The sequence below is a fragment of the Dipodomys ordii genome, unplaced genomic scaffold, assembly GCF_000151885.1.
Source record: "Dipodomys ordii isolate 6190 unplaced genomic scaffold, Dord_2.0 Scaffold15, whole genome shotgun sequence".
Taxonomy (NCBI): Eukaryota; Metazoa; Chordata; class Mammalia; order Rodentia; family Heteromyidae; genus Dipodomys; species Dipodomys ordii.
The window spans coordinates 3,987,840-4,002,459 of NW_012267231.1; the positions used below are offsets into that span (position 1 = coordinate 3,987,840).

Genomic DNA, 14,620 nt, shown 5'->3' on the forward strand with positions numbered 1-14,620 from the left:
AGCAAAAAAGGCTAAAGGTGTAGCACAGCTAGTAGAGTGAATGTCTGACGAGTTAGAAGATTGAGTTCAATTTCCAAAATAGAGAAGAACAAAAGTGGGAAGGAGGGAGGGAAGGGGAAAATGTCTATACTTGGGCCCCCTCATTGCAGTAAGCATTGGATTTTCAAGGTGGGCTTGTTTTTTTTGTTTTTGATGCTAGGAAGGGAATCCAAGGGTTTTGCAGAGTAGCACTGAACTACATGCTCAGTACCTCTAATAGTTTTATACAAATATAATTACTGACTGGACAGTCATATTTTGAGAATTCAAAATATAAAATGTACCTGGAGCCAGTGGCTCATACCTATAATCCTAGCTACTCAGAAGGCTGAGATCTGTGTATTGTAGTTTGAAACCAGAGGAAGCAGGAAATTCCATGAAACTCTCATGTCCAATAAACTACCAAAAAGCTGAAAGCACAGCTATGGCTCAAGTAGAAGACCATTAGCTTTGAGCAAAAGAAGCTCAGGGACAACACCTAAGCCCTGAATTCAAGTCCCCCCATCAAAAAAAAAAAGGAAATAGGACCTCTGCCCACTGTATTAGAGGTAATTTACACATAAACAATTAAAAAGAGAGCAGTGCATTACCCAAATAGGTTAAAGGACAGGAGTTTTTTTGAGAAGCAAAGATGGAGATAAGCTGCTATAACCTCACAGTCAGATGGAGGAAGAGAAGCTAAATGCTCACAGTCAGATGAAAGAGAGTAGCTAAATCCTCAGTCAGATGGAGACTACTCAGATCTACTTGACTTCTCTTGCCTTTTCATGGGGACAGATGATGGCTAACACAGGCAGCTGAAATCCTTTCAGCAAAGCTTTCCATATCAGGTTCATTCCCAAGAAATAAGTTTACTCTGAGATATTTCTATACCTTCAATCATTGTGTAAAAAAAATTAAGTCATACAACCTTATGCTCCAAATACTGAAGAGGAGGAAAAAAGGTTTATTCCCAAGCCATTCAAAATGTGGATTCCAAAGACAGCACTTGGAATTAAAATAGATGAGCAAATCACAAGCCATCCACATGGCTCCAATTTTACTACAGTAGTATTAGGCACTCCGTTTTACTTGAAATGGCCTTGAAAGATTAAGCAAGCAGAATGGTGATGAAAAAATAAAAATTACGAACAGATTTCAGTTTAAAAAAAAAACTTTATTTAGGTAGTTGCTTTACTCCAATCCTCCTGAAGAAATGTCTGAATAAATTACTCTGCTATTCAAGGAAAGGGCCAGTCTCTAGGACAGATAAATCAGTCTGGCTGCAGAGTTAACAAGTGTGTCACACTGCCACGGTGATTCTCAACCATTCTCCATTATTACTGCAATGTGACTCAACCCCGAGAAGAGAACTCATCTGTGCCGCCACTTCTCCAGTCACTGAACTCAGGAAATAATGCTGTCTTTACAAAGACAAGTGCCATATTTCTTTATGAATGAGAAATGTATCCTTGAACCTGATCATTTTGTCAGGGTCTTAATTAAGTGTGCTGACAGACAGTTGCTAGATGAAAACAGCACTTCTCAGCTGGGTGCCAGTGGCTCAGGCCTGTCATCCTAGCTACTCAGGAGGCTGAGATCTGAAGATCACAGTTCAAAGCCAGCCCAGGCAGAAGCATCCATGAGACTCTTATCTCCAGAAAACTGGAAGTGACTCTGTGGCTCAAGTGGTAGAGTGCTCAGCTTTGAGCTAAAGAGCAAAAGGCCCAGAGTTCAAACCCCACAACCAACCAAAAAAAAGGGGGGGACTGGAAGGTGGCTCAGTGGTAGAGTGCTTGCCTTGCATGCCTGAGGCCCTGGGTTCAATTCCTCAGCACCACATAAGCAAAAAAAAAAAAAAAGAAAGAAAAGAAAGAAAAGAAAAAAAAGCCGGAAGTGGTGCTGTGGCTCAAGTGGTAGAGCGCTAGCTGAAGAGCTGAGGGACAGCGCCCAGGCCCAGAGTTCAGGCCTCGCCACCGGACCCAAAAAAAAAAAAAAAAGAGCACTTCTCAAATTTGTGATATTCTTACCTACTAAAACATTTCAAATTTCTTTTTATAGCAATAACTATTCATTAGTAACAAGTTTATAATACTTTTAATAACAATGAAGCCTTTTAGGGGTAATATAATCTCAGTAAGATATGATTGTTAAGCTACACTAATTAGGTAGAAAGCTGGTCTGTGTTAATTTAAAGCTAAAAACTTTTTAAATGACTTGTTAGGAGCAAATATGACTGCCATCCATTAGTATTTGGCTTATGCTTCAAAATATAAACACTATATAAATCCTCAATGTTGATGTGTAAAAAGTTTTAAAGCATTTTGTTCTTAAAACATTTCTTTAATATATTTTACTTTATTATTTCAACATTTTATTGTTGGCATGAATTCCTCCAGACCCATCCAGTAAACAAGTTTAATGGCCCCAAACTAATACGTTCGTTACCTTCCCTTCTGTTCTCATTACTGCAATCTTAAATCATTCACCCATTCATGTTAAACAAGCACACGGTGCCCTGGGTTTAATATGCTGTATCTCTGCTATCGACCAAGTACTAGAATTACCAGGGTAAAAACTACCAGACTTACACCCTCTGGGGACAATGACAAGCATGCATGTAGACAGAATACCATGTGATAAATCTACCAGCTTCTGTAGGTAGAGAAAGTGGACTCTCAAACTTTCCCTTTTACAAGGTACAAGCTGGAAGCTTGTATGGAGAAATGCCTGTGCATGGAGCTGCTCAAGACTCAAAGCAGAGCAACTCGGGTAGGTACATATGCCCTTAACCATGTCATTACAATGCTACTGGGGGAGAATTAGCACTAGTTCATCTTTGTATACACTTAACATCTCTCTAAAGGGCCTGACCTACATATAGTTTCATGATTTTGCAACACTGAGAGAAGAAATTCCTCAAGATTTTTATTTGGCTCATTGAGCAGCAGATGGCGCTCAATAAATATGTTGCATTCTCTAAAAAGCAGTTAGAGAAACTTTCTTCCCCCCAAAAGATGGAATACTTGAGACTTCAGTTGGTGAAGGAATGAAATTACAGACAATTGGAAAATATTTAATACATAGAAATCATCTAATGATAAATATTCTAAGGGATAATTCTAAGGAGGTAAGTGTGTGAGGTTCTCTTTGTGTTTAGATACCCAACTCAGTTTCTTAGTCCATTCTTGTTAAACTGCAACTAGTTGGAGGGAGCTGAGTTTATTGGTATGTTTTATAAAAAGAAAATAAAATCCAACCCCTCCCCTCATGTCCTTCACATCTCTCTAGAACTTCTACAAAAATTAGGTCAACACTTAACTAGACCCTGTCCCTTCTATAATGCCCTGCTAATTCTTCAGAAGAAGAACCTAAGACTCCTCATGTAATTGTAACCCCCTCTGTACAGTATTTTCACACACTCACACACACACACACACACAAAGAACCTAAGACTCCCATAACTGGTTAGCAGAAGAATATATATTTAAACACCTTACCTACTCAGATCCTAAACCCTTGCACTTTTCTCTATGGGGGTTCCCCAAGTGTTATCCCAGAACTAGAAGCATTACGTAGGAACTTACTAGAAAGGTAGATTCTCAGCTCTGTCTCTAATCTCCTAAATCAGAGGCTCCAAGGATATAGCCTAGCAATTTATGTTTTAATATGCCTTTAGATGATTCCAGAGCATACTAAGTGTCTCTCCAAGGTTCTAAGAAACCAGCGGCTCCACAGCATTACACTCCATTGGGCCAGTATCACAAAGTTCTAGTGTCTGTCCTAAACTGTTCTCGTTTCTCCTACCTCAACTTCTCAGGCTCTTGGTCTGACTTTAATAATGCCACCAATATCCTTATAAACAAGTCCTAGGCAACAGCCCAGTTACTTCCACTATGCAGGGCTGAGAATAGACACATGGTAGCAGTGTATGTCCTGATATCATTTGGAACCTTGGCTTCAGACAAAAAACCTGGTTTGAATTCTCTATCATCCTAACTGCATGAACTTATTAAGTGACCTCAAGTTTTTTTTTATATTGTCTCCTCATCTTTAAAATACAGAAAAGAATAGTTATAAAGTCATCAGGATGATTTTAAGGAAGAATGAAAGATAGGACACCAATTATCATGGGTAGTAGCAAGTGTTGAATACATGAAGACATTTGTGATTACAATTTTAACAGGTATTTGTGCCACCTTCTACCACACATCATAATCCCATACTCTAGAAAAACTGGAGTTCAAATCTCAGCACACCATTTCCTAAAGTGTGTCTTTTTGCTATGTAATCAAAGAAAAGAGGACCCTTTTATTTCTGAGACTTAATAAGATATGGACAATCAATGATCACAGCCACAGGTGTGGCAGAAACAGAATAAATGTCCTAAGACCTGGAAAATGGGAAACGATAGAAGAAAAGACACTAGCTCTAAAGAAACAGCTACAGCCATAGCTTCTTAAAATTATGCTACCTGAGATCTCTTAATCATGCAAGACTGAATGGCTAGACAATGTAGGAATGCCACAGGTGACCAAGAGGAATTCTGTGTTCAATAAAATGGGTAAAGATAATTTCTGACCTCTAACAAATTCAAGATGATGACAGAGAATGGTTGGAAACAAGCCCATAATAATCAGACTGGTGGGTCTCAAGAACCAAAAAAGGAATGTACCATTGCCTGAGCAGGAAGATAAAACTCACATTTCCTTCTGTGGACAAAACAAAGAGACAGCTGAGAATTCCACCCTGGCTGCCAGATGCTGTGTATACCACATGGGGTCAGCAGTTAATCCAAACAGAGCTTTGTTAAGGGCACCAAGGATGCACAAGGGCCAACAGCTCTTTGTTGGTTTAAAAAAAAAAAAGTAAATAACAACAAAACTGAGAGCAAAAGTGGTGTTCTTTCTACTCAAAGAAGGGTAAGTAGTCTTCCCCCACATGAAAGTATACTAACGGAAACCATTAAAATCTCCAGAGAAATGTGTGGGAATAAGAAAAATTACTGAAGATGTAAAACATTCACTGGTTAACCAATCAGTAATCTGTGTGCTTTTCCAGAGAATGTAATGTCTGTGTCCCCTCAATATTCCATCTGAATGGAGCCATTTATGGATTTCTGAAGTGCGCGTTCAGTGGGCCAATTTGATGAATCTAAGTCTCATCTCAAAACAGCATAGAGAAGGCAATGAAAGTCTAGTGTTACAACAAATATACTGAAACTTTAAAATATACATCTTACTGTTCATAATTTCCCCTCTGAAAAATAAGAAAATCTTAATTCCTCACGTTGTCAGATCAATAAAAGGAAACTACTTAGAAGCACACATAGTTCCCAGTAGATATAGAGCACAGAAATCTTAGACTATTTGGGCTTTTTTAAAAATTTCATTGTTCGTGTAATGTTAGTCCCAGGCTTTCACTAGAAGAGAGCCTCTCCAAGGCCCCCATCCATGTGGTCAAAGCAAAGTGACACTGTCACTTTAGAGGACTCTGGATCACAAAGTCCTCCTGTGTGATTTCATTCATTGAGGGATGCTCAAAGTCCCTGCCCTCGAGACAAACACAACAGAGTAAATGGAGAAAGGTGTGTGCACAAAGGTGCACCTCAAGTGTCGACGGTGTCACAAGAAAGACCGTGCAAACTGCAGCTCAGAAGAGAGGGGAGAGTGCTAGATTCCATAGGAGTAAGGGCTCAGACTAAGCTCCAAAAGGAGAAGTGGTAGGAAATGAATCCTGAAAGATGAACAGCTTTCTCTGTGTGTGTCTTGGGATCAGAGAGTGCATTTTGGAGCAAGCAGGAAATGCAATAACAGTTTTTCATGGCTGATCCTATTCTGCTTTCCATTCCTTAGGAAGACAGAGGACAGAACATTGGTGAACGGTGACTATTCTAATAGAAAGTCGTAAAATCATCAGTGACAGTCTTGTTTTACACGCTGTAAACAGGGAGAAGGCACCCAGTGCCTGCCAGTTTTTCTTATGAGTGCTGTCAGAATGGTTGTTTCTGCCTCCTCTCAGAAGATGTAACATGAAAGGAAAAAAAAAAAAAAAAAACACTGGTACGGAAGGAAAAAAGAGAGGAAGAACAACATAATAAACCAGATCTGTTGGGGTTCTGGAAGTATGCTTCCTAATTGGAATGGCTCTTCCTCTTGAAAATCTAATAAGGGTGGGTTTTATCCCAAACACATGGTAGGTAGTGATTATTATCCCATATATTATCATGGAGAATGTCTTGGAACAGAATTTCTATCTCTGAATACCTCATCAATTTAAATACTTTTGAATTACTTTCCTTTTCTCAGTATTTACTGTGTAAATACTGAAAAAAATGTTTTTTGCCTTTCTCGAGGAAGCACCAGAGATGGCTTTCTCTCTCTCTTTCTCTCTCTCTCTCTCTCTCTCTCTCTCTCACACACACACACACACACACGTACATACCTCACAGTCATAAAAAGGTAAATTTAATCACTGAAGAATCTAAGACATGAACCCCAAGTTTTCCCTCTTTGAATATGTCCTTATGATCAGTTTGATTAGTGAATTTCAGCATTCAATATAAACCACTTTGGTCAAGGTTAGGCACAGCAATTGCCCCTACAATAGCCTCTAGAGTTATAGCAACACAGCACATCAACCACAAAGTGTCCAAAGCCAACTGAAACACTTCAGAAAGTAGTAGAGGCAGTACTGTGATACATAAAAAGAATGGAAGAACCGCAGGAGCTATGGTTATGTTTTGTGAGAAATCCCTCAGTGTTTCAGGGTCTTGACCTGACTCTAACTGGTTTGGGGCTAATAAATCACTATCTTTTTGAGGACCCACTAGGCATAAAGACTATAGCTACATAGTTCCACTTTTGTAACTTTGTGAAAAGTTATAAAACATACTTTGACTACTTCCAACTAAGAATGACTTCAAATAATAAACTGTTCTATTTCTACAGATCATAAAGATATTCCTGCCACCAAAAAATGATCTCTGTCCTATTAAGCTTTATCAAATACCTCTCCCCACTTCTTCTGGTTGTTATATTTTTTTCCTCTTAGGTAACTCAATTATTCCAACATGTACATTGTAATTCTCTGTGTGTGTACTCAGATCTTAAATTCAAGCCAACTAACAGCCTGCCTCCTGCAAAAGGGGTACAGGCCGTTTCTTTACGTGTACTTTTTGTTTTGTTTTGTTAAGTGGGGGAACAAATTCTGTTACCTGACCAGACCTATCATAATCCCCTATGAAATTGCAGGCAAATCCCTGCCCCTCCTTCCCTTATTCCAAAGTCCAGAGTGCTCTAGCACCTAAATCATTTTGTTTTGGAGATAGGGTCTCACTAACCTTACTTGGACTGGCATCATGCTCTCAATCCTCTAACCTATTCAGCCTCCAAACTAGCAAGGGAATTAATCTAACCTGGCTTATCATGATTTTTTTTTTTTTTGGTAGTACTGGGGACATACATTCTTCACTGAGCCACACCCCTCCAGCCCTTTTTTTGTACTGGTTATTTTTCAAGCAGAGTCTCACTTCCTGCCTGGGTGTGCACTTGGATGGTGATCAGTGATCTGCCTGTGTATGGCCTCCTGTCACAGCTGGGATGACAGGCATATACCCCCATGCCAAGCTTCCCATGTTGAGGTGGAGTCTTAGGGACTTCTCTGCATGGGGCTGGCTGTAACTACAATCCTAATCTCAGGCTCCCAGTTTCCAGGCTGATGAGACAGAAGGGATCTCCCATATGTGTTCTAGCTGGCCTTGAACCGCATCCTTTAGATCTCAGCTTTCTAAGTAGCTAAGGATTATAGGCGGGAGCCACCAGTGCCTGGCTCCCTCAATCTCATCATTATTCAGTTTCTTCACTCTTCCAGAAGACTGGGTTTCAACTATCCTAAAATACAATGAATGATTCCTGTGACTCATCAAATTTCTCTTCTCTCCCCAGTCTCCTCCCACACGCAGAGCTGACCCCAGGCCTTCATTCAGTGTCAAGTGATAAAGCTTACACGACTTTCTCTGAAATATAAAGCATGGTGCTCAGACTACTCATGCTACTTATTGACACCCACGAGTCCCTTGTACTTCTGATTCAGAGAAGAAGAAACAAAAGTGACAATTCCCTCCTTCAGAAATCTAATATTTTTGCTTCCTTTTCAGCTGTTATTCTGGGGGAGGATTTATTTACTGTCACTGTGATCTGGTTGCTAGGTCCAGTAGCTTATTCTGTAGGAGTGATAGTAGGGCTTAGTTTTCTAAATATTAACCTTTCCTTCAAGTGTTTGGCTTTTTTCTTACTGACTGCTTCACCCTTTACCCTTTCTGACAAAGGGCTATGGTTGGTACCTATACAAGGAGAAGAGCTCTAGCTCCAAAGGGTATGTATATTCTGTTTATTAAAAATGTTAACAGTCATATGGTTTCCTGAAGACAAGTAGCTTAGACCCTAAGTCCCATAAAGACTAAAGAAAATCATTCAGGACTCCGGAACTGATCAGACTGCTTCTAGTACATTTTCCTGGTAGGTGTTTCATGGAACACGTCTCTAGAATGCCACTCTAACACACTATCTACCACCACCACCATCCTCCCCCCCCAAAAAGAAGCAAATTTCTTAGTTTGACCTAAACAGCTTTTCATTTATTTCACTCAATGAATGCTAAACTGACTGCCTATTGCATCCATATTGCTATGTGCCTACTGGGAGCTCTGGAAAGGAAATGGGGTCTCTTTGCTTTTCTCATTTCCTAGAGGCTGCATTCCTTGGCTCATGGCTACTTCCTGCACTTGCAAAGCCAGCAGTGAGGCATCTTCAAATCTCTGACTGTCCTAACACATTCACTCACTTACAAGAACCCCTATGATTACAATGAGTCACCCAAGTAATTCAGGATAATATCCCATCTCAAGTTCCACAATGTAATTAATTATAAGAAGCCTCTTTTGCTGTGTAATGTAAACACAGACACAACTACTAATTTCCTCTCTTTAGAGAGAAATCTTTCATCCAGAATTCCAAGGTAAACAGCACTTCTGCAATGACAGCTCGCCACCTAGCTGCCACACAGAATAACTCATGACGGCAGAAGGAAGATGGCTGTTCAATTCTTACAGAAATGTACAACAGGTAAAAACAGGAAGTTAGCATGACATCTACAGGACAATTTGTTTTATCTGTGCATCCCATTACCTACCCTGGCTAGACTCCTTCAAAAGCTTATAGGTATTGTTTGTTCCCAGCTCAGTCTATGTATGTATTTAGTTGTTTAATTAATTCAAACTCAATTCCTGAAGTGTATGCCAGTTAAGCCATGTGTACAATGTATAAAACTTGCTTTCATATTTCTGTGTCACATGAGAGTAACCATTGATTATGGCAAGTAAGTGATACATACAGGCAGAAAACTCAAAATGAAATACAGTATTCAGAGAAGACATGATTATCAAGTATTAATGTAATTTTTGAAGAATGTGCTAAAATGACAATAATGAGTAACAGCACTTAAAATTTTTTTTGGGGGGGTCCGGTCGTAAGGCCTGAACTCTGGGCCTGAGCGCTGTCCCTCAGCTCTTCAGCTCAAGGCTAGTGCTCTACCACTTGAGCCACAGCACCACTTCCAGCTTTTTTCTTTTTGCTTATGTGGTGCTGAGGAATCAAACCCAGGGCCTCAGGCATGCAAGGCAAGCGCTCTACCTCTGAACCACCTTCCCAGCCCCAGCACTTAAAATTTTTAACAACAACAACAACAAAAAAACAACAACTACAGTATTTACTCACATATAATGGAGCTTGCTGTGGAGTAAGTTTCATGACCGAGGACACTGAAAGAGAAATACAAGATATAAATAAGAATAAACTATTAAAAAGATGCTAAAAGATGTTTCCTGAAATATAAAAAAACACTTAAAGGTTCAGCTCTGTGAGTGTAATCCAACATGTATGATTACTGTGTATCCGGCTTTCCTTAGAGTTTGGGAAGGAGAAAGCTCGAAGACTGCTGAATTACTTATATTCCAGACTGAAATCTCTCGAGAAGGGAGAGAGATTTGCTAATTGAAAAATAAAGACAGGAGGCTTTTCTGTCACAGAAATTTTCAACAACCAAGAGGACATTTAAAGCAATACCAAAGTAGAACCAGTAGAATCTGGTTTGATATAACCCTACAAACTCACAAAATGCTGCATACCCAGGAAGGAGGCTCTCCCCACATCCACCAAGGAGGATTGGGAGGGTGAGAGATGACAGAAAAAGGGACGCTGCAGCTTGCCGGGAACAGCTGAACGGCTATCCTTCTCAAAGCTAATGGCTGAATTCCCTGGTTATTTCTGTCACTAAATGAATTCTCACAAAAGAGCTTTAGAGAAGTCTTCCAGGGTTGTATAATATACTTCTGAATAGTAAGAATAGCATGTTCTCCAAAGTTGAACTTGGTGATTCACTAGGGCTTCAGAATGGCAAATCTTCCGCCAAACACTCTGAATGTGGACATAAACCAATTTCATGCTCACTAGAGTCAGAGTAGACCCGAATGACTTCATTATAATTCCATCTGAAGAAGTTTCTTATTCAAAATACATAAATTAAGGTACATACTAATCATAAATGTAAACAGCACAGAAATGTTATTCACAGAAAAAAAAATAAATTCCACATCCAGTATTCTACCAGATTATAACCTCACTAGCAATGAAGTGAAATCCAAACAGTACAAATTAAAGGTTATCAAACCCAGAGAATGATGTCCATGGGTGACCATGGGTGATTTCAACAAACTCTGGGTGTGAAAATCCTCACAGATCTGCTCCAGATCATCTCTAACCAGTTGCAGGCCACAAGCTTCACTGTGTTCTGCTGGTATAAAGGCAGTAAGAGAACCAACTCAGGCACCTCTGCACCTATTCTCAATTCTCCACAACTGAATGAACTTCCTGGTTCTGGCACACTTTCCTCCCTGCCTGCCTTCATTTAATGAGCTTTTGCCTTTAGGTGCTAAAATTGAATGAAAACCAGTCTAGAGAAAGGAGGAAATAAGCAATTTCTCTTTAGTGGAAAAATTAAGTATATTTCAAGTCCATTATATTCAAGTCGTAAGCATGGATGAAAGAGAAAGTTATCCATTTTTGTTTGTTTGCCGGTCGTGGGGCCTGAACTCTGGGCCTGGGCGCTGTCCCTTAGCTCTTTAGCTCAAGGCTAGTCCTCTACCACTTGAGCCACAGCACCACTTCTGGCTTTTTCTGCTTATTGTGGTACTGAGGAATCGAACCCAGGGCCTCATGCATGCAAGATAAGCACTCTACCACTGAGCCACCTTCCCAGCCCACCCAGTTAGTTTTAAATCACTGGGTTTTTAGTCAGCTTTCCAGATCCTATTCAGACTGTCCTGGGACAATGGCTAATTTGAGTTTCTGTGGCTGAAATTGAGTAAGAGTGCTGGTGAAACTCACATGGATCTAAGGAAGGATCGATGCCATCTGAACTGTGGGGAATCATGAACTCATCCAGACATATTTCAAAGCCAGAACCTGTACAAGTTGTCCCAGTGCAGGCATTAAAGAGGGATGACAAAGTGTCAGTTCTCCCACACTGGCCAAGAAGACAGGTCATTGTTACGCAGGCAGCACTGGCTGCCAGAAAGAATAGTTGTCAAAAGCAATCAAAGCAATGATCAGAAGGTTCCAAAAATGGAGACTTGTGATGGTAAGTTCAGATGACTTTTAGGTTTCAATACTGACCCACAAGGAGAAAGGCAGAACTAACCTTCATAGAACTTTCTTTCTATTCTCTCCATTTTAATGGTAAAAATATTAAATGTTTCCAATATTACATTATTTAAAACTAAAACAAAAAGTGAGAGAGACCAGAGTCCCCCAAAAGAGGGATTCAAGCCCTGATATCAACACATGTACTTTTCTCCAACATAGCTAAGCAAGTCCTTGTTTTGACAACAGAAATTTTTTGTGAAATCTTCCCAAAAGGAAAGTTAATGAGCTGTGCTAAATCTACCAAATAACTTAACCAAAAAATATTAAGAGAGAAACTCTACTATTTCTCCCTCAGCAAATAACCAAGTAAGTAATTTAAAGCAAATTCACAGGTTGAAATCAGGCTGCTTTCACATACCAACGCATGAGAAATGAGACTAATAAGCTCATCTAGCATTAGAAAGATTAAGAATGGTAATAACAAACTTCCAAAACTTAAATGAGGTGGTGTTAGAATATTCACCAAATGCACTACTCAAAACTAAAAGCAGCTACATGTACAAGGAGAAGTCACAAACTTGAAGGGTGTAAAATAATAAGCAGAGGTAATCACTGAGTGCTTTTGTTTTCCCACATCTTCCACTCTATTTTAAAATGCTGAAAGAAAAGTAACACATGATGTAAAACAACACTCACCCAATTTTAATATTAACTTTCTCAGTTATGTAAACAGATGCTCTCTTTCAAGACCTATACATAAATCTGCTCTTCTGTCTGGTGGCTTATTTATTGGTTTGTTTTGGTGGCACTAGGGATCAAATCCAGGGCCTTGAAAGGCACCACACAAACTAAGCCACAGCTCAGTTTTAAAAGAAGCAAAAATGGTAGCTTTAATCCTCCTGCCCTTGTTACCAAGATCAGAAAGGAAAAACCAACTCTCTGGAAGGTGGGGCCCCAGACAGAGATAAAGCAGGAGGCAAGTTTCACCAAGCGGAAAAAGGAGGCTCACAGAGCAGAAAGAACAGCACAACAAGATAAGAACTATACAGATGAATGAGAAGTGCAAAGAAAGGGCAGTAGGAAAGAACACTTCTATGACTCACATAGCTCCAGGAGGCCTGGCCTTAGAAATCATGAAAAGGAAAGGCAACAGCATCAACAAATTTTCTGCCTTTTATTTTCTTTATGCTCAGCTCAAATTTCTATTATTCACAATTGTAATCTCTAAGATTCACAAAAAGTAGCATTAGAAGATGCTACATGGGCTACATAGACTTAATCTCAAACCCAGGAAGAGCCAGGAATCTGCTGTAAATCAGAATTAAATCAATTAGGCCAGAGCCTCACCATGGCTTCTCTGAGATGCAACATGTCATAGTTGGCTTTCCAGTCCACCTGCAAAGGCGCTGCATTCCCCTTATCTACCGTAAAGTCAAACACCATCAGTCACAAAGCATGGTTTAGAGGGGTACTGGGAACGCTGAGCAGCCTGGGTCAGCAGCCCAGGCCAGTCATCCTTCTTCCCAGGGAGAAACTGCTGCCAGTTTTCCTGCCCGCGCTTGTCGACGTGAGCTCCAGGGCCTCATCACCGTAAGAGAATCTCTCCAGGCAACATGTGCCCCTCTGACTCAACCTTCCTAAAATGCTGTTTTCATTCTGTAGTACCCTCTCTGCATACCGTGTAGTAAGTGCAATCTTTTTTAAAACATTTCTTTTGAAGTAACAACTAATTCTATTCCTTTACGGAATTCTCGGGTACAGAACTGACATAGTGATCTTCCATGACTCAAGAAAGAAAGAGAAAATATAAAAGCAGTTTGGGGGCAAATTTGCCTACTTTAGTTTTTTTTTTTTAAGAGCTTCCAACCTCCAATGTGACCTATCAGTTACGTAAAATAAATAGTTTAATCACTGTTCTGGACATGTGTTTCTATAAATATGGTTTCAGGGCCATAGCTTGATGGAGGGCTCCACAAAGCGTTATTTTCTGCAAAATGGGGATAAATAAGGATATAAGATATAAAAAACACTTAGTAAAGTATTATTTAGGCAATAAGAAAATAATAAAGTAGGTTCCTGAATTACATGACAACTAACCAGGTTAGCACTAACCTGACATCACAATCAACTCCTACATCCTACTTACTTATGCTCATCACCAATTCTAACGGAAGACTGATTGTTTCTGAGGAAAATGTAGACACCAACAGATCTAGTACTCTGTTAAAACATGCCATTTATCATTGGTGAACCCTCAGAAGCCCTCCTCACTCCCCTCGCTACTCCTCTGGTGCCTCTCAGTCATGTTCAGGGCCCCAGTCTATGTGCCATCTTCTTTAGCACTCCTCTTTCCCCACCCACCCCTTCCATCTCAGTCCTCATGCCTTTGCTCATGCTTCCACCCTTGCAGACTGCTACTATAGAATTTTTGCTAATAATCTAAGCCACACAGAAGCAATAAGTGATGTGTTATCTAATGTTTTTTTCCCTCTACTTCTGTCTGACTTTTCTCCAACTTGCTAACTGTTCTCTAACACACTGACAATATCTTTTGCAGCACCCCTCCATACCATCACCATGAATGCCACATTATCTGCCAGTGTGAACCTTCAAGTAAATACTACAGACAGACTTATCCAACATGAACATCAAAGGCAAGTTAATCAGAGTTTCTGTGCAATGGATGGATGGTCTACAAGTACCCCCCAAAAAAATCACCCTATCAAAATGAAAGTATTTAAACCCTGCCTACTCCCAGAAGAAAGCCCCAGTACTCCTAGAAGGTCACTCTAGTAGCTTACTAAGACAGTACAGATCCTGCCAAATGCTAACAAGCTCAGCCTGAGACAATTTCTTGCTGAGGACAGGGGCAGACTGGAGGGCTGGGCTTGCTCTTTCTG

The 14,620-nt window shown here is 40.0% G+C and overlaps 1 protein-coding gene across 3 annotated transcripts in view; it reads right to left on the reverse strand.

Moving 5' to 3' along the window:
- Window positions 1–9,833, reverse strand: part of Akap13 (A kinase (PRKA) anchor protein 13) — a 132,193-nt gene extending 122,360 nt beyond the window's left edge. For all 3 annotated transcript variants that reach the window (XM_013012059.1, XM_013012061.1, XM_013012060.1), the window contains exon 1: window positions 9,795–9,833. In XM_013012059.1, coding sequence (XP_012867513.1) covers window positions 9,795–9,827 — 33 coding nt within the window. In that variant the 5' untranslated portion in view covers window positions 9,828–9,833. The remainder of the gene's footprint in view (window positions 1–9,794) is intronic.
- Window positions 9,834–14,620: the final 4,787 nt, after the last annotated feature.